Source organism: Pogoniulus pusillus, chromosome 14 (assembly GCF_015220805.1).
Source record: "Pogoniulus pusillus isolate bPogPus1 chromosome 14, bPogPus1.pri, whole genome shotgun sequence".
Lineage (NCBI taxonomy): Eukaryota > Metazoa > Chordata > Aves > Piciformes > Lybiidae > Pogoniulus > Pogoniulus pusillus.
Window position 1 is genome coordinate 9,531,887 of NC_087277.1, and position 17,684 is coordinate 9,549,570.

A 17,684-nucleotide genomic window follows, 5' to 3' on the forward strand; every position below is an offset into this window, starting at 1 on the left:
ATTGCAGCCCTCAGCAGAGTGCAGGGAAGAAGCATTGTTCCTTTTAAAAGGGAGAAAAACACAGCAGGCAAAGATCGTCTCTGGTAGGCAGAAGGAGTAGATGAGAAAATTGCCTTTTCCTGACGATTGGCTTGGAGTTTGTATGTGATTATATCTATATTTGAAAGGAAAATAACAAACCCAGAATGCTTTTGGCTAGCACCTTGGGCCATATGTGCGCACACATAACACTACAGCTTTAAATGTGCATAAACCGGGAGCGTTTCCAGCAGACAGGTACCAGCGCCCTCTCAATCCTCCACAGCCGCTCCTCCCTGCCCCCGCTCCCAGCAGACAGGTACCAGCGCCCTCTCAATCCTCCACAGCCGCTCCTCCCTGCCCCCGCTCCCAGCAGACAGGTACCAGCGCCCTCTCATTCCTCCACAGCCGCTCCTCCCTGCCCACCGCCGGGGGCCGCGGGACGTCTTGTCCAGCCTGTGCTCTGCGTGCACCCCGCAGCCCACCCTTAGGAGAGGACTCATTTCCCCCTTACCCAGTACCGAAGTGGGCTTGCGACAGCTGGGATGCGGAGGCCTCTCTGTTGAAGGGCATTATTTAGCGAAATACTTTGATAAAATAGTTTGGGTAAGACCCACACCCAGGAGCAGCAGGCCCAAGTGCTGCAACTACAGCTTTTTGAACCACGATAGGAACGACAATGCCATGGGTTTTGAGGGCGGTTTTGGAGTGGTTGGTCGCAGCTAAAAGCGCTGTGGGTCGCACCCACAGCTGTCCGGAGGAATTCGCGGGCTCGGAGCGCACAGGGGAGCGCAGCGACTTGTTCGGCCGCAGGAAGAAAAGAAGCGCCCGCCTTTGCCCCGTGTGAGGATCGAACTCACGACCTTCAGATTATGAGACTGACGCGCTACCTACTGCGCTAACGAGGCGGCTGAGTAGCACCTTCCCTCGCTACCTCTCGATGCCGCCGCTCGTCCCCTACTGGGTGGCTTCTCTTCTCGCCAGATTTGTCGATGGTTCGGCCGCCGCTTCGGCCCGGCAGCAGCTTCATCCGGCGCCGCTGTAGACTAAGCGGTGCGAAGGAAGGAATGGCGCGGCACGGCCCTTGCTCCAGCTACTCTAGAGGGTACCATACGAGGGGCCTGTGGTGACCACGTGGGACCTCAGAATGAACATGCGAGGCCCGGTGGAAATGGTGTTGGGCTTTGCAGTGGCTGTGGAGCAACAAGGTGACCATGTGGGTCCAGCTAGTTAGAGTGTGGAATTCTGTAGTGGCTGTGTGGGACGTGGGACTGACCATATGGGACCTCAGGGTGACAGTGGCAGTTCCCTGGTGTGACACTGTGAAGCCCCATGATGACAACCTTGGGTGACCTGCATGTGGCACTGCCGTGACCATGTGGGGACCAGGGTGACTGTATGGAGCACTGGGGTAACCATGTGTGACCTGAAATGAAACCACAGCTCCCGATCGGGACAGGGGGTGATGGCCCTCATGAGCACAGAGAAGCCCTGATTGGCCTTGACAGGGCGCGATCTGGCACGGCAGGTTAATTAGGCAGCATCATTTTCTGCATAATTGCCCAGCACAGGTCAGTAGATAATTAGTGACTTTTGGCCGTGTCTGACAGCTGCGAGCGGATGTCAGGGTAGGGACAGGATAGTTTTTAAAGTCACACCACGAGCTGAGCAGCAGGCCTCACCACCACCTCTGTGTGCTTCCCGTCCTGTCACACTGGCATTAAGATCAGAACCATTTCATACCCTCTTCTCTTTTCATATATATGTATATATGATCCATATATATATATGGTTTTTGGGGCTTTACCCCTATAAAGCATCTAGCATACAGAGAGATCCGGAATCTAGAAAGCTACCTGTGCCTGTGTCACTCTGGGCAGCGTTGAAGACGTCTGTCTCCTGAGCGTGCTGGTCCGGGGCCCCTCCTGGTTCAGACGTTCAGACAAACGCAGCCCACACCTCGGCGCAAGAGCCCAGCACGGCACGTTCCGCAGCCCTGCACTCCCCTCCAGAGCCATGGCACCAGAGCTGCGCAAGGAAACCGTGTCACGCGTGCCTGTGTGTAGAAGCACGCAGGCAGGTATTCACGGCGCGCCCCAGGCGGGCTGCCTGCCTGCCCACCCACCCTCCCTCTCCTCCTCACCCAAGCGCAGTCATGCCAGTCCGCCTGGCTCCCCGCAGGCGCTGCGCCTCTCGCCCCGCTGCGAACCTGCAGCGCCGTCCTGCTAATGACACAGCAGCCGAGCTGCAACGTGACTCCAGAAGCTGCAGCCTGGGAAGAAAAAAAAAAGAAACAAAAACAAACCCAACCAAACCAACCAACCGGCCCTGAATGCGCACAATCAAGGGATGAGTGTTTGTATTTCTGATGCTTTGAGGCCAGCTCACAACCCTCCCTCCACATAATAGTCAGGATGTTTGGGAAGGGGTGTTTTAATAGGGCGGCGTAGTCACAAAGCTTTAAAGAAATAACTGAGTGAATCGTCCGTGGTAATAGCACCATACTACGAACGGAGCACAAAGTTCAAGTCTATTTTTAAGCCTGCCTGGCAGCATGTAGGTGCAGACGAGTGTGTCCGCGACCCTTTCTGCTGTTCTGAAAGCTATGGACATGGCTGATGCCTCTGTCCCAGTTCAACATCAGACTTGTTTTTGCTCCCTAACGAATACTATGGGAAGACTGAGAAGCCTCAAGCTGTTTTGAAGATTGTGCAACGATGCTCAGGAGCCTACCAGCTTCTGCTTGAGTGCGTTCCTCACTCACACTTCACAGGATGCGACAGCGAGGGAAATGCAACCAAATCGGAGGGCCCTGGTAATTGGACTTGAATCCTTCGTATGCCCTAGGGGTGAGGTGGGTGCCTCTCAGATAAGCAATCTAATCAGCTTGGCATTTGCATCCCATCTGGAGACCAGTCATTGCCGAAGTACACCTGAGAAGCAATGGGTTTTTTAAGGTAAGTGTACCATCGAAATCAGGGAGTGTGAATTTGCCTCAGGTAATAAGGTCTCTTTATTTTTATTCATAGTTAATTCATTCATCTGAGGCAATTTCACGCCAGAATGCAGTCTCCAAACAAGAAGGATGAGTGCACTGCCAGTGCCTCGCATATGCATGGTGCCTGCCCGGCAGAACGACTCTTGCGACCAAGAGCCATGAGCCACTCCAGACACATGGGAAAGATAAGGAAAAGGCTGGAGGACATCAAGAACCACTCCTCGAAGTTGACAAAGGCAGATTTCAGCCACAATGAAAGCATAAGGTTGGCCACCGACGCCTTCCTGGATGGTGGAACAGACTCTTACCTTGAAACTTTAAGCAAAGAAGGCGAAGTGGATTTCCTCTCCTCGGTGGAAGCTCAGTACATCAAGGACAACGCCAGAGAGTCCTACTATGCACAGGATGGGGCTGCCGATGGGGCGGTTGCACCAAAGCAGAACGATGCCATGTCACTCCCTTCAGGGACCTACTTCCCCACCATATCTGATAGCAGTGAGCCAGCTCTACTGCACACCTGGATTGCAGCAGAGAAGCCCTATTTAAAGGAAAAATCCACTGCTACTGTGTATTTTCAAACAGAGAAGAACAGCAACATTAGAGACATCATACGCCGCTACATCAACAAGACCACTCAGGTATGGGGAGAGAATTGCTGCACTTGCTTGTCTTCCTACTAAGGCCAGGTAAATGTGTGTGATCCAAGCCAGCACTCTGCATAGCAGTGTAGCTCGGCTCTAGAAGGGGGCTGTAAAGAGCCCGTCAGTGAACACAAGGAGTGCTTTATTTTTCCTTTTTTTTACTCACAGCAACACTGTTTTATGTCAGTGACTTAACAAGGAAAGCGTTCCCTCTTCTGTTTAACTCCCATTAACCCAGTGGAGCAGGTGTGTGGCAGGAAGGACAGCTGGGCTCCCTTCTCCTGCATCACCAGCAGGATGATTTGCTCTGGTCACATCGTTGCACCAGGAACCAGAACTAACTTGTAAAGTTAGCTCTGACCCCTTAGTGATTATTTTAGGGCATTGGTGGGAGATGTGGGCGATAGGGCAGCCCAGAGAAGAGCATATGTGTCTGGTGTGCCAGCAGCCATCCCCAGAGGAAGGAAATTATTCAGGAAAAAAAAAAAGATCTTTCATCCCTAACACATTGTTAGCATCGCTAAAAGTGCCATGTGGGCTCCATATGGAGACTTTGTAACCTGGCATGTGGGAAAGGTGCAGATGATGTCTGTGACAACAAAGTGACAGGGGGGCTGCAGTGAGATGCCAGCTGCAAGTCAGGCTGGCTGCGCACTGGGAAACCAGAAGCTGAGCAGCTAGAATGGAACGAAAATCCTCTATCATGTTATGGCAGCTATCCTGTTTTCCTGAGGAAATAATATCTGACATTTGAGGGCTGTGTTAACCATTATCTGGGATTCTTCCCCTTGCACAAACTTAAGATGCCACAAGCAGTTTCACAGGGGAATGGTCAGAAACAAAACCAGGCTGCAGCGCCTGCTGTTTGGCACAGCCTGCAGAGCCCAGTGGAGTTACAGACTTTATTATTCTCCTGCAAGGACAAGTGCTGGGTCTGACAACACTTGAGTGTCATGGCAAGCAAGAAGAATCCCTGTAGGCAGCTGCTCTGGCAAACACTGCAAGTGCTCAGCATATCAGAGGAATGAAGAGTTCAGTCATTATAAGTTGGCAGCACCAGAAAGGTACAATAACAGAAGAAATGTCTCTAGAACAGTAAAACAGGCATCACTAAACTATCAACACAGGCTAATTTACTGTCCCAAGAGGAGAAAACTTGTAGGAGATAAAGTGGGAATTGTAGTATAAATCCATGGTTCACATGACCTTCTTAACCATCTAATTTATGTTACAAGAGGGTGCTGGATCTACACTTACTCACAGTATAAATTTGGCAACTTCTTTTTGAGTACAGTTTTCCAGTGGCAGCATTTATTAATTAGTACCTGCTAAGAAGCCATCCTGCATAGCCTAGTATTTGATATATTCATTAGCAACTTAACAATAAAGACTTAGTGGATGATACTGAACTGCAAAAGACTGGTGAGTGGTTCTATAACATTCACACATTTGTAGAGTAGATGTGAATCATAAAATGAAATTTGGTCAAAAGAAGTGAGAAGTACTGCAAAGTTAAGAGAAAAGTCAGGTGCAGAAATACAGATTTGGAATGGATGGTGAAAAAGTAGTGCCAGAAGGAGTGGTCTGGAGCTATGGTGAGGCTGGACACATATTATGCCGTTTAAAAAGGCAATGTGGATTAACAGTAAGTACAGAAGTAAGATACTGGATGTAACTGTGCCATTTACCTATGACTGGCAAGGCCCTTTCTGAAGCACTGCTTTGCTAGTGGAAGGAAGGTGTGGGATCCTCACTGCTCTGCAAATAATTTGGCTTGCCTGAACAGAATACTGGCTGCGCAGGGTGTGACTGGTCTTGTAGGAGTGCCTTGTGGTGGCAAAGGGAGTAAGTTTTGCAGGCAGGTGTGGGCATAAGCTTTGGAGTAAGGTTTGGTGCAAGTCGGAAGCAATTAGTAAGATCTGCAGAGATTTCTATAAAGTTTGAGTGAGGATGATATCCCAGGATGCAATTACCAAGGGTTCCAAGGCATCAGTAGAGGAATAGGCACTTCATGAAGATAAGTCAGATATTAGCTGAGCTAAATTGTCCTAGGCAGATGACCCTTTCCATGGTCACTAGCAGACATCAGCGAAGACCAACACCTTCACAGGGCCATGCCTAACACTGAGTGTAGGTGCTAATAGTATGGAAGTGGTTTTATATCACATTTGCAGTTCCCTCAAACACAGGAGGCTGCACATTTAACTAGCTGTCAGCACTTTTACGCCCAGTTCTGAGACTTTTGCACCACATGAATTAGGAGACATGGATGTGTGATTAAATGGAAACAGCTTCTAAATCAGTGTTAAAAGAAACACCAAGGAGATGGAGCTGTTGCAGTCTATCACTTCAACAACACCACAGTAAAGATTTACCATTCTAGGTGTAAGTCATAACAGAGAAAGCATCATCCAGTGGTTCCTGCTAAATGTGTGTGACTTAGGATAGCCAGTCAGCTCTTTGGCATGGGCAGTGGTCTCTTATTATTCTCTGATTACCATTTCAGTGCTGAAAACTCACCGACAAATCCAGGGATAATCTTGTGTTTTATGGTTAATAGAGCTTAACCGAAGTGCATGTTGTGTGTTACATGGGCTTTACATGAACCATAAAGCAATGACGCAACGTGCCTCACCAGAGGCTGATCCAGCCACCTACAGAGAAGTCTAGAAGAAATATCCACATACATCTCTGAAGATCTGTGTTTGTTGGATTTTGTTTTTAACAAATAAACTAGATTTCAGTGGCCTGACAGGCAGCCTTCAGTTAGGTACACTGACTCTGTTAATGCCTCTGCTTTTCTTCCCCTAGGTGCTAGCTATCGTGATGGATGTGTTCACAGACACTGAGATTCTGTGTGACCTCCTGGAGGCAGCTAACAAGCGTATGGTGTTTGTCTACTTGTTGCTTGATCATGGCAATATAAATCTCTTCTCAGAAATGTGTGACAAGTTGCAAATTGCTGAGGATCTCTTCAAGGTACTGAGGCTCTGAAGCTCTTAGGCTCAGATTCATCTGCCTGACTTTAAGCACTCTGGGCTAGAAGCATGGCTATGCTAGGGTCACTCCACCTTGTAATTAAAAGGGGGCAGGAGATTTCCAGAGGTAGCATTAGCACATCTAATTTCTTTCTTTGAAGCTGCCTACATTTTCCCAGGGGTGTTACAGGAAGTTAAGGCATTTCCATTAAGTCCTTAGATGAAACCAATCTGGACCCTGAAGTCTTACAAGAAAGCTTAAGTCTTCTAGTAGAATTGTCTAGCACAAACATTAAATATAGCACCCATGGTCTGGTAGCCATGGTGCACAAAACTCTTGTGTTTGCACTAGGGAGTTTCTGTATTAAAGCTCTGTTTTAAAGATAACACTGCAGATTTAGCTGGCTGTTAGCTTAGTCTGCCTTCATCTCTGCCAGAGGGAACTGACCTTAAAAACAACCTCCTAGGGACCTGACATGGTTGTTGCATGAGATACTGTAGGACACTTGTGGCATCTTTGTGGGGATGGCTGATTCTGCAGTGGCAACAGCCTTCTGGAATGGCAGGTGGAGAGCATGCAGGAGACCTGAGGGCATCTTACATGCCCCATACACCTGTGTTTCAGTAGCTGAATTCCACTCTAAATGTATAAAGAAACTGAAATGAGTGCTCATAACAGTGATTTCATGTCTGTAAACCCCCACTCCTTAGGAAGATGAAGCATGTGTCATTTATTGTAGGTACACTGATACAATGCACAGGCTTTAACAATGCCATTTACTTTGATTCTGCAAAGTGTGCCTACGGAGAGCAGCCAGGCCTCAGGGCCTGGCTTGCCCTGAATGCACTTGCTCAGGTACAAGGACAGTGTACAGCACTGCACGGGCCAAAGTGAGCAGCTTCTGCACTCAAGTGTACTTGCAGCTGATCCCGCAGGATGGCACTCGTCTGGGCTGCACCAGAGAGCAGCACATGTGCTGGCCCAGATGGACTGGAAGATCACAGGTTTTGCCCTGCTGCATTGTGCCATAGCCCATATCAAACACGAGCTTACAGCTGGAGCAAATTGTTGCTGGGGTGTCAGAGTGGCTAACAGTCTGCTCTCAGCTAGGGACACATCTCATTCACGTTTTGGCTGGGGTAGCATCAGTAGTAATTACACAGCACAGCTCCAGCTGTGTGACTTTAAATGCAAGTTTATGTACCCACTGAAACAAGTAACCCTGTGGCATCTGGCACTTAACCAGCTTCCCTGTAGCCCCAAACCTTCAAGTGTAATGCTAGACAGTCTGTGAAGAAACCATAACAGACAGAGGGGAAGTGAAGAGCTAGAGGCAGTGGGGGGTGAAGGGTCCTTTTCAAATGAAAAAAAAACCACTACCTTTTTGTTTTCTTCTCTTCCTTACAGAATATTTCGGTCCGCAGCGTTTGTGGGGAGGTTTACTGTGCCAAATCGGGCAGGAAATTTTCAGGACAAATACAAGAAAAATTTCTTATCTCTGACTGGAGATATGTGCTGTCTGGATCTTACAGGTGAGACAAGCCACTGCAGTTCATGTCTAGGTGATCTTTTATGATTTTTTTTAATGTTACTTCACCAAAAAAGTGCCATGAATACTTTTTGTATGTGTGAGAAGGTTTTTTTTAAACAACCTCCTCTCATATTTTCAAATGTACCATTTTCCAATAACCTGTTTAGCTTACAGATGATGTTAAGTCTCTATAAAGCATGGTATTTAATATTTTTGGAAACTAACATAGCCAACTTTGGCAGTGCAGCCCTGGGACAGAGCTACAAATACCTATAGCTTTAATATTATGCTTTCCTCATTGTTTGGATCTTCAGATGCTGTGATCATGAGATGTGATACATTTCCATCTCCCTTGGGATGCCTTAATGTAGCGTATGTCACTCAGCTTATCTGAGGATTTGTTCTTTATATGACAAGTTTAGTGATTAAAGGTAAAACAGAAATACTTGAGAGACTTACTGTTTTCTCTTGTGTTTCATTAACAGCCAGGCAGTGTGTGTGGATGCAACTCTTGTACCTTTCCTTTTTTTATCCTTTTTTCCATTGTGGAGCTATGTCTGCAACTCTGCACTTCTGTGCACCTTTAATTCTTTTAGGTAGAGGATGTAGCATCTCAACAACTGGGCTTTTAATTAAGATCCAAGATCCTCTAGTCAGGGAATTTCAAGGAGATTCTGATCTTGTATCAAATAAATTAAGCCACTGAGCCTCATGGCTACATAGATGAATTTCACAAATGACCAAGTGTATCCTAGAAATCCAGATACAAGAAGACAAGAGATGATTATTTAAGGAAAATAAAGAGATTGTTTTTCTTAATCCTAGTTTACAATTTGGAAGCTAAAATGCCTCTGGTTTGATAAAACTGAGACACCAGGAAGTTTACATAACTATAGTAACAAAGGTAAAGCTGAATACCTGGGGTTGGTATAGGCTGCAGGAGCTCAGCTGTCCACAGAAGCCTACATCCGGTTTTCGTTCAGTTTCCAAATGAACCATCAGCCATCAACAAGTGACTATTCAGTGTTCATTTTGTCTTACTGGTTGCACTGTACTTTTCTGCTTCTTCCAGGGTTGGGTTTTTTCCCATCTCCCACCAAAGATGTGTAGAAACACAACAACAGATTTATACAGTTAGATAGAAGTGAAGGGTGTAGGAGAAGAGGGACAGAATGAGATCTGGGTTTTTTTATAGCCAGGAGACTTCCTTTTGGCTCCTCTTTTCAATCCCAAAACAACCAAACCCAAACCAAAACACCAAAAAACCCTCAAAGTCCTCTGCAGAGTAATTTCTGTCTTGTGCTCTGCTGTTGCAGTATTTTCTAACCTAAAGATCCTTGTCAAACGGCGTAATCCCCTGTCCAGCAATCAAGCAGAGAGGGTGGTGAGAAACAAATCTATGTACTATTTAACTTCTGCTTGCTCAGCATCAGTTTGCAGATTCACATGGGATGCAGCTGGCTGTCAATACAATGCACTGCTTTAGGCTTGCTAGCTCTCACTTTATTAAATAATATGAAAGTTTTCTGTTTTCTCCAAACCTCTACAGGTTTAAATAAGAATAATGGTGAGTAAAACAGACTCAAACAGCAATGCATTTGCTGGAAATCAAATTGGAATAGATCTTAAAACTAATACAAAACAATTTTATAAACCAACGCAACAGCAAATTTCACCTAAATGCTGTGCTCTGCATAACTTTGTAACAGTGGTAGGGAAATAAAGTAGCCCTTCAGGGCATACTCCTCTAAAAGGGACCCTGACCCAAGAGTATTTGGAGACAAAATGCATTTGCCTAAAGGACAACAAAGAGGGCTGAAGCTGGCAACTAGTTAGAGGCAAAAGAACCACCACTGAGTCTGTGGCCTTTCTTGCCCTGGAGTAGTTTCTAAAACCACGTTGAAAAGCCATTGCTTGGATCAGTGTGGATAAGCATGGTCCTGCCACATAGGGCAGCCAGAAGCTGAGAAGCTTCTGAAGGCTGTTCCACTCTAGTCTGCACAAGTGCAGGCATGCTTTAGTTAAAGTTTTCTTCTCAATTTTTATTGCCAGTGTCTGTAGTGGGGGGGTTAGGATGCTGTACTTCTTTTTGCTGTCTCTGTGTATACTGGCCCATCCTATGAGAATTATGTTAGGTAATAGTTTGTAGTTAGGTAGTGCATGAACTCAGTGTTCCTAAAGAAGCCAAAATTAAGACGGTGGAAAGCACAGACCTTGATTCTCAGGGTCAGCTCCCAGCTGCCACTCTGAAAGCCACCAGCCTCCACAGAGCCATCTAACACTGGGGTCCTTTGGCAGGAGCATTGGTTCAGGTGAGGCAGGTTTCTCATGCGGAGGTTATCCCACCAGCAGGCAGCACTAACAGATGGGTCAATTCAGGGCTGAGCTCAGCTAAGAACCGAGTCCTTCTGTTCCAGATTAAACGTTTGCAATATAACTGTAGTGCCGTAGACATACGGGGTGGGAATATCCCTGAACTGCAGCTACAGCAATGCAGGGGGTACACTGGAAAAAAAACAGCAACAAAATAAGCAGTCCAGTGCAAACAGAGAGTGCACACAGAAGGTGAGATGTGAGTTAGACTGTTACAAATGAGAGGATCTAGAACAGGATTTATGTTTGGAGACAAATCCCTGGAAAGACAGCTGAGAAGTATTTATTAATGACTGAATTTGTGACCCAGCTTTATCCCCAAGCTAGGCAGTAATTCCTTGTGCTTTTTCTTTCTGATGTGCTTCACCAGAAAAATGATCCTCCTGGGCAGACAGTGAAAGAGCAACTGGAATCGAAATCCAAGAAACAAAACTGGGTCTAAACCCTAAACAATGAATTTCATCTTAGAATTAAGGCAATGTTAAGTCTTTGAATCCTCCTTTGTTCTTCAGCAAAGTGCAAAGAATGTAAATTGCTGCAACTTGCTGCATTAAGTCCACAAACGCTTGTCTGAAACCAGGCAGCTCTCACCTTGTTACTTTGCAGCTGACTCAATTGCCATCAGTCTGTGGAGAATGGATATTAACTGGATCCAAGTTCCTCTGCTCACAAGGGATACCAATAAGATTGATGAGTTACATGTGGGAGTAAATGATCAACATTGGGTGCAACTGGTTTTTTCTTTTGCTTTTGTTGATTTTTTTAAGAGCCTTTTATAAGTGTAATCCTTTCTTTTATAAATTAGCTATATCTCTAGCACATAAAGCAGAAACATGCTACTCCACACCTAATTGCATGTTTCTGTATCTGTACCTGGCTTATCATTGCCTTCACAGTTAGACAAAGGCCATGCAAAGGTTTGGAGAGTGGTTCTAGTTAGCCTAGCAGAGCAGAAGTTACCCACACAGCAGGGAATCAGCTTGCTGTGCTGTTTAGCTGGACTCCCCAGGTTCTGTTCATGTTTAGAATGATTTGAACAAAGTGGCTGAGAAGTATTGTAGTTGACTGCTGCAAGGGGGAACTTCTTTACTATAAGGGTCACAGAACACTGGAACAGGCTCTCTGCAGAGGCTGTGGAGTCTCCTTCTCTGGAGACTTTCAAGGCCTGTCTGGATGCATTCCTCTATGACTTGAGCTAGGTTGTATGGTCCTGCTCTGACAGGGGGTTTGGACTCGATCTCTTTGGGTCCCTTCCAACCCCTGACACCCTGTGACCCTGTGACTGTGTATTTTCATGTCCAATCACACAACATACAGTAATGCACTGCCAGGTTGCCCGGTGGCATTGAACTAGTGATTTCTTCATTGCTCCTGAAGCAATGATATAAACCCACTGTATGCCCCAAACCCAACCCTCCGCAAGAATGCTCTGAGCAGGCAGATGTAAACCATCTGTCTTTATTCCCTGAGAATCAGCTCAGGCTGTCAGCCCCACTGAGTTTCTCGGGAGTTTTGTCAAAACATGCCACGGCTGGAAGCGCACACACCTACAGCCAGACTGGCCCTCGGCCATCCTCACGCAAACCCTGCGTAGCTAATACAGCCACGCAGGTATAACCCGGGCAGAGCTCTGCCGACACGCAGTAACCTTGCGTTCAAATCCAACGCTGCTCTCTACCCTCTGCTGCACAGCTCAAGCCTCTGTCAGCTCAGGGAGTAATTATATTTCATTCTCTCAGCTATGCTTATTTTATTGCTGCTGCTGCTGCTGCTCAGAAAAGGCAGCCTGGCTCCTGGTTTTGTCAAAGAGTACAGATTTATGCCAAGTGGATTAGGGAAGCACAGAAAAGAAAAGCTTTGGGGTATACAAAGGCATCCTTGGACTACCAGAATAAGAAATATCATGGTGTTTTATAGCAAACTGGCATTTTTATATTTTGAAAAGGAAACAGGAAATATTTACCATTGTATTTTCTCTGTAGCATGGAAAAGTCTGTATGGTGGTGTGTTTTGTGGAGAGCGATGTGATAAGGTGGTTGGAGGTTTATGTGCTTCTCTTGTCCAACACTGAAGTATGATAAAATGAAAACAAAGGATGTTTATTTTTCACTGGTCTTTCTAATGTCAGTTTTGAGTCAGCAGGAGTTAGCAACTCACATGGCATTCAGCAGGGAAGGTACAATTTACGTGTGTGCAGACGGCACGTGGTAATAGCTGAATTTAACCACTCTGCATGAAAGACAGGTACCCAAGAGAGGTCTAAGCTTCTTTCCATGGAGCACATAAACCTGAGGTACTGTATCTGACAGAGCAGTGGATCTAGATCACCACCCCCTTTAGGAGGTTGTATAACTTTACAAAGTTTCTTGGAGATTTTAGAAGCAGCTGCAATAACAAAGCTTGATACAAGTCACAGAGCACTGATGTGAACTGACCTGAAATTCAACTGTGACACCAGCTTCATCCTGTGTTTAGACAAGAAGCTTCAGCAGTGAAACACATTTGCCTTTGGCACCACCTCTGTGGGAATCTCCAGTTCCTAATGGCTGATGTTAACAATAATTCTTACCTTGTCTTCCTCCTAGCTTCACGTGGTTATGTGGCCAGGTTCACCGCAACCTCCTCTCCAAGTTCACAGGTCAAGTTGTGGAGCTGTTTGATGAAGAGTTCCGACATCTTTATGCGCTGTCCAAGCCAGTGAGGGGACCAAAGTCTCCACCACGCACCATGCCCTTCCTGTTCAGCAAGAGCTGGGCCCCTCAGCGCAGCCTCCCCGACAGCAATGAGGAAAGTGCTAACACTCTTTCTGATCCCTTCAGCAGCCTCTCAACTGGTAGCACCCACCAGACTAAGCAAACCCCAAGAACTCTCATGTTCAGCAGCAACTTCAGCCCTCAGTCACCTCTTCACAGAGTTAATTCCTTCCACAGCTATGTCTCATTCACACCTCCTCCACCACAGGCAGCCATCCAGGCTAACTACTACCAGCCACACCATGTGGCCGATAACTCTGCAGTTCTGTACAACAACATGAACGTTTACAGGCCTATCAGACTTAGACAAGAGGAGCCAAACAGGACAGGGTTAAGCTCACCCTGGAGATGCCTCCACAAAGCTAATCTGTTTACATAATAACCACCTTGTTTTGAATTGCAAGTAAATGCAGTGAGGAGCTGTTTAGCAATGCTCCTGTGCTGATGAATGTAGACATTCTGTGTAACACAAACCAAAGGTGGTTTCAAGCCTCTTGTTCTGTTTTGCTGCCTATGGATGCTTTGTTTCCCCAGATAAAAAAACCCAAGCCCACTGACATGTAAACTTACCTTGGGTGCCTCAGGATCCCAGGAAGAACACATCTACATCATGTGCAACACAGTGCAACACTGCTGCTGCCTGTCACCTGCCCTCGGTAGCACCTTTGTGTAGCAGTAGATTGAGGTGGCAGTTTTTTCATATGGCTGGGCACCTGAAACTGGGGAAACTCAAGAGTTTACTGTGCATTTTATGCACTAGCACAAGGAGACTGAAGGCTGCTAATTGCATACCCACCTGAAGTGACGCTGGCAGCAGCTGACTGTGCCTGCCATTGCACCTTGCTCTTGATTTAGGACTTCTCTAGGCCTAAGGGGGAAGCAGGTTTCTAGGAAGGGGCCCACTAGCCATGACATGGTCCAAGACTGAGAGTTCAGGTTACGTCTTGAAGCCACTGTATGCTCACTTCCACTCATTAGCAACAGGAGTCTGCTCCAGCAGCCTTTGTTACAAACCTCCAATGCCACCAACAACTTGCCTTATTGCAGAGTGGCTGTGTAGATTCAAACTGGAAAAGGAAGCTGAGTATAGAAACAAAATCCTATTAGTAACACACCAGAACCGAGTTCCATCTCCTCTGAGTGGTCACTTGATTGAAGGTTAATTTATTGATATTTTTAATTTCAGAGTCTTTCTTTAAGGTTTCTAATTTTTAAAGAGAAAATGGGTGTTAGCAGTGCCCATTGAGCACAGTACAGAGGGAATTACAGAAGTTCACAAGCTTGAACCAAACCAGAAAAACTTTCTGACAAGCCATGGAAGCTTCTGTAAGTGAAGGCAAATAATAAAGTTAATGAAACAAAGGATTTTCATCCAAATCCAGATATTTCTAGGTGCTTAACATCTATGGATTTATCAGTAGACTTTTTTTTACACTAGCTTTATATTATCTTTCACCCTGCTCCAACAGAAAACAGAAACCTGTATGTCTGGCCCATTTTGCCTGACTTCTCACCTGCACAGGAAGGAATAGAGTTTAATTATTTAGGCTGCAGATGATGAAACCGGTACGTAAGAGATCTCAGGTGAGGAAAGCTTCTCATCCTTGGAAGAGCCATCACTCTGAAAGTATACTGATGAAGTTTACAGAACATTCTGAAAGGTTGTGAAACTATGACAAAGGTACAGGATGGACTCATCCTGCTGTAGCTCCAGTGTGGATGTTTTTACCTGCGTTACCAAAGGAATAAGAATTACCTATTGCATATAGTTGTAAATTCTGTATATAGCAACATTTTGCAGATTTCTTGGGAAGAAGGGAAAGTTGATTTTCGTTCTTATGACAATTCTACTTAATTATATAAATATAGAAACCATTCAAAATAAAGAGAAGACTTTCATTAAAATCCCTCTGAGAATAATTCTGTTTCTTCATTCTCTTGCACACTGATCTCTGCCAAAAGCTAAGCGACTTATATATGGTCAGAGCCCAGGAGAAGAGGAAGCACAGTTTATTACTCCTGAAATCAAGAGGAGCTGAATTGAACATACACATCCACTCCATCCTCATCAAGATTTTTACTTCTAAATTTGGCTTAGCAACCTGATCCTGTTGTGGTGCAACTGGCAGCAGCACACAGGAGCATACATGGAGAAGTTTTTAGACCACTACCTATGCAGCCTTCATTTCCTCAGCTCATGATCCATAAAATCCATGTGTGAGCTTCTCTTCATGTCTATGGGGCAAGACAGCTTGTCTATGGAAGCTATGGAGAATGCAGCTAATGAAAAGTAGGTAAGGGACAAGTAACCGAGAAGGAGCACTGTGAGTTTACAAGAGCTGGCTGCAGCCCTATATCAGGGATACAGCTTGTGTTAGTTAGATGACTACTGAAAATGAATATCAAACTAATGGCATTTCAGATCTGATGGAAAACAATCAGAGGTTACAATTTCAGCAATGAGTTATGCCAAAAATCCTAACAGGTTCCCACAGGCATGATCACTCAGAGAGGAGATGAACGTGTTAAGATGCTGACAAACCTCACCTCTCTGCAGCAAGGGAAGGGCTCAGATAAACACTGCTGGCATACAACATACCCTCAGCAAGTTTGCAGATGACACCAAGCTGAGTGGTGCAGGTGATTCACCTGAGGGAAGGGAAGCTGTCAAGAGGGACTGGCAGAAGCTGGAGGCCCATAGAACTCCGTGAAGTTCAACAAGGCCAAGTGTAAGGTTCTGCACCTGAGCTGGGACAACCCCCAGTATCAGTACAGACTAGGGGATTGAGACTAGCCTGCAGAGAGACATCTGGGCATACTGGTGGATAAAACACTGAATAGGAGATGGCAGTGTGCATTTGCAGCTCAGAAAGCCAACCATTACCACGGGCTGCACCAAAAGAAGCATGCTAGTGGGCCAAGTGCTGCTCTGCTATGCTCTAGTGAGACCCCATCTGCAGTACTGTGTCCAGCGCTGGGGACAAGCTCTACAAAGGCTCCTAATTACTATCCAGAGCACCCCAGTGCCTCATCCAGGCTTTGCTGGGCACCTGCTGCTCTCCAGAAATCCCTTCATTCTACACAAAATCTACAAGTCTAGGTAAAAAAACCCCAAAAAGTCACTCTTAAGTACACATTCACTTCTGTAAATATTCTGGATTTGTGTGGGCTGTGCTTGTTTATGCTTTTTAGCTCCCCTTCACCCACATCTAGAGCCAATTCATCTTTCTCCAAAATAGGTGAGAGACCAAAAATGTAGTAACAAGCATCACTCCAGCTCTTGCTTTCCAGGTCACCATCTGAATCATCTTCAGCAAATTAGAGATGAATCCTCTCATGCTGTCTGCCAGCTCTCCTACAGACCAGCTGCCTTCCTCCACCTGCCCAAAGATATAAGCAGACTGTCCAGCAGTTAGAAGGTTTATCAGGCTGCTCGCTGGGAACATCACAAGGATCACAGCTGCATTGAGCCTTCTCAGATGATGTTCCAGAGCCTGCAGGATGACAATTTGCCTGCTGCTCGTTCTTCTGTCTCTCTTGCAAGGTCCTTCTCTGAAAGAAGGCAGGACCCAGGACTGTCCTCTGCCCAAAATGACTCTGAGGAGGTCTGAAACTAATTTTCTGGTTCGCTCACCTGGGCTTTGAACAGTTTCCTGGCTTCTCTGTGGTCTGTTTTTACTTATCCTTGAGAACTTTCTGCCATGTCTCTCGCAGCTTTCAGTCTACACTCTTCAACTTCCACTCAGGTTTGAAGATAGCTGATGGCTTAGATGGTAGACTTTTGTTCCTCTGCTACTTGCATCTGTTGCCTCTTCAGGTCAGTGTTTTCAGCTTGAACCTTTTCTACCCAGCATATCTGCCTATGGAGGCAAAAATTTCTTCAGCTAGTCTGGCATTTTCATGCTTCATCTCCAGAAGCTGCTTCTCTAACTCCTCACACCTTTGTCTGAGGCTTCTCACGTACAAGTTTTGGATAGGCTGTGGCACTGGACTATTTGTCTGGTGCCTGATGGTCTTCTGCAGATGCCTTCATATTTCATGTCGCTGCTCAGTAAGAACAACTAGCTGGGCATTTTTCTGCAGGAGCCTCTCTGCCAGAATGCTTCTGGAGAGATTCTCCTCCTCAGGAGGCAGCGCTCCATCTCCAGGGCACCACATTGCCTCTCCAGGTCTTGCAGAGCCCACTATAGGCAAGTGTTCTGCTCCAGAACACTGGCCATGGAACACTGCTGCTAACAGTCACCACTGCCAACAGCCACCACTGCCACCTGCCCTATATCTGCGAGGGGCTACAAAGCCCCAAGCTGTGTCAGCTGTTGTCTTCCTTCACCACGCAAGAGACAGCGTCTGCTATGGGGCAGGGCTGGGGCAGTATAGCCTTGTATAGTGTG

General features: G+C 46.2%; 1 protein-coding gene, 1 long non-coding RNA gene and 1 other non-coding gene across 4 annotated transcripts; 1 reads left to right on the forward strand and 2 right to left on the reverse strand.

The window, feature by feature from the left end:
• Positions 1 to 853: 853 nt before the first annotated feature.
• TRNAM-CAU (transfer RNA methionine (anticodon CAU)) lies at positions 854 to 926 on the reverse strand. Its single transcript has one exon. It is a non-coding gene; the product is annotated as a tRNA-Met (tRNA).
• Positions 927 to 1,005: 79 nt separating this feature from the next.
• On the reverse strand, positions 1,006 to 13,993 carry LOC135181236 (uncharacterized). 2 transcript variants are annotated; one of them, XR_010304783.1, is made up of 9 exons: positions 13,864 to 13,988; positions 13,110 to 13,192; positions 9,086 to 10,672; positions 8,627 to 8,918; positions 3,325 to 3,533; positions 2,752 to 2,951; positions 2,162 to 2,290; positions 1,875 to 2,046; positions 1,006 to 1,211 (listed from the first exon to the last, which is right to left on the reverse strand). It is a non-coding gene; the product is annotated as an uncharacterized LOC135181236 (long non-coding RNA). The 2 variants fall into 2 exon arrangements; XR_010304782.1 differs by lacking the exon at positions 1,006 to 1,211 and having other exon boundaries at positions 1,234 to 2,046; positions 13,864 to 13,993.
• On the forward strand, positions 2,915 to 13,905 carry FAM83A (family with sequence similarity 83 member A). Its single transcript, XM_064154229.1, has 5 exons — positions 2,915 to 2,975; positions 3,048 to 3,654; positions 6,469 to 6,636; positions 8,044 to 8,168; positions 13,126 to 13,905. The coding sequence occupies exons 2-5, from the start codon at positions 3,082 to 3,084 to the stop codon at positions 13,670 to 13,672; spliced, it is 1,413 nt and encodes a 470-aa protein (XP_064010299.1). The 5' UTR covers positions 2,915 to 2,975; positions 3,048 to 3,081; the 3' UTR covers positions 13,673 to 13,905.
• Positions 13,994 to 17,684: the final 3,691 nt, after the last annotated feature.

What these genes read in the sequence shown, in the direction of transcription:
- FAM83A (XM_064154229.1), top strand. Translation starts at nt 3,082, where the DNA reads ATGCAGTCTCCAAACAAGAAGGATGAGTGCACTGCCAGTGCCTCGCAT. An exon ending in ACATCAACAAGACCACTCAG is followed by an intron (nt 3,655 to 6,468) that starts GTATGGGGAGAG and finishes TTCTTCCCCTAG; the next exon opens with GTGCTAGCTATCGTGATGGA. An exon ending in TTGCTGAGGATCTCTTCAAG is followed by an intron (nt 6,637 to 8,043) that starts GTACTGAGGCTC and finishes TCTTCCTTACAG; the next exon opens with AATATTTCGGTCCGCAGCGT.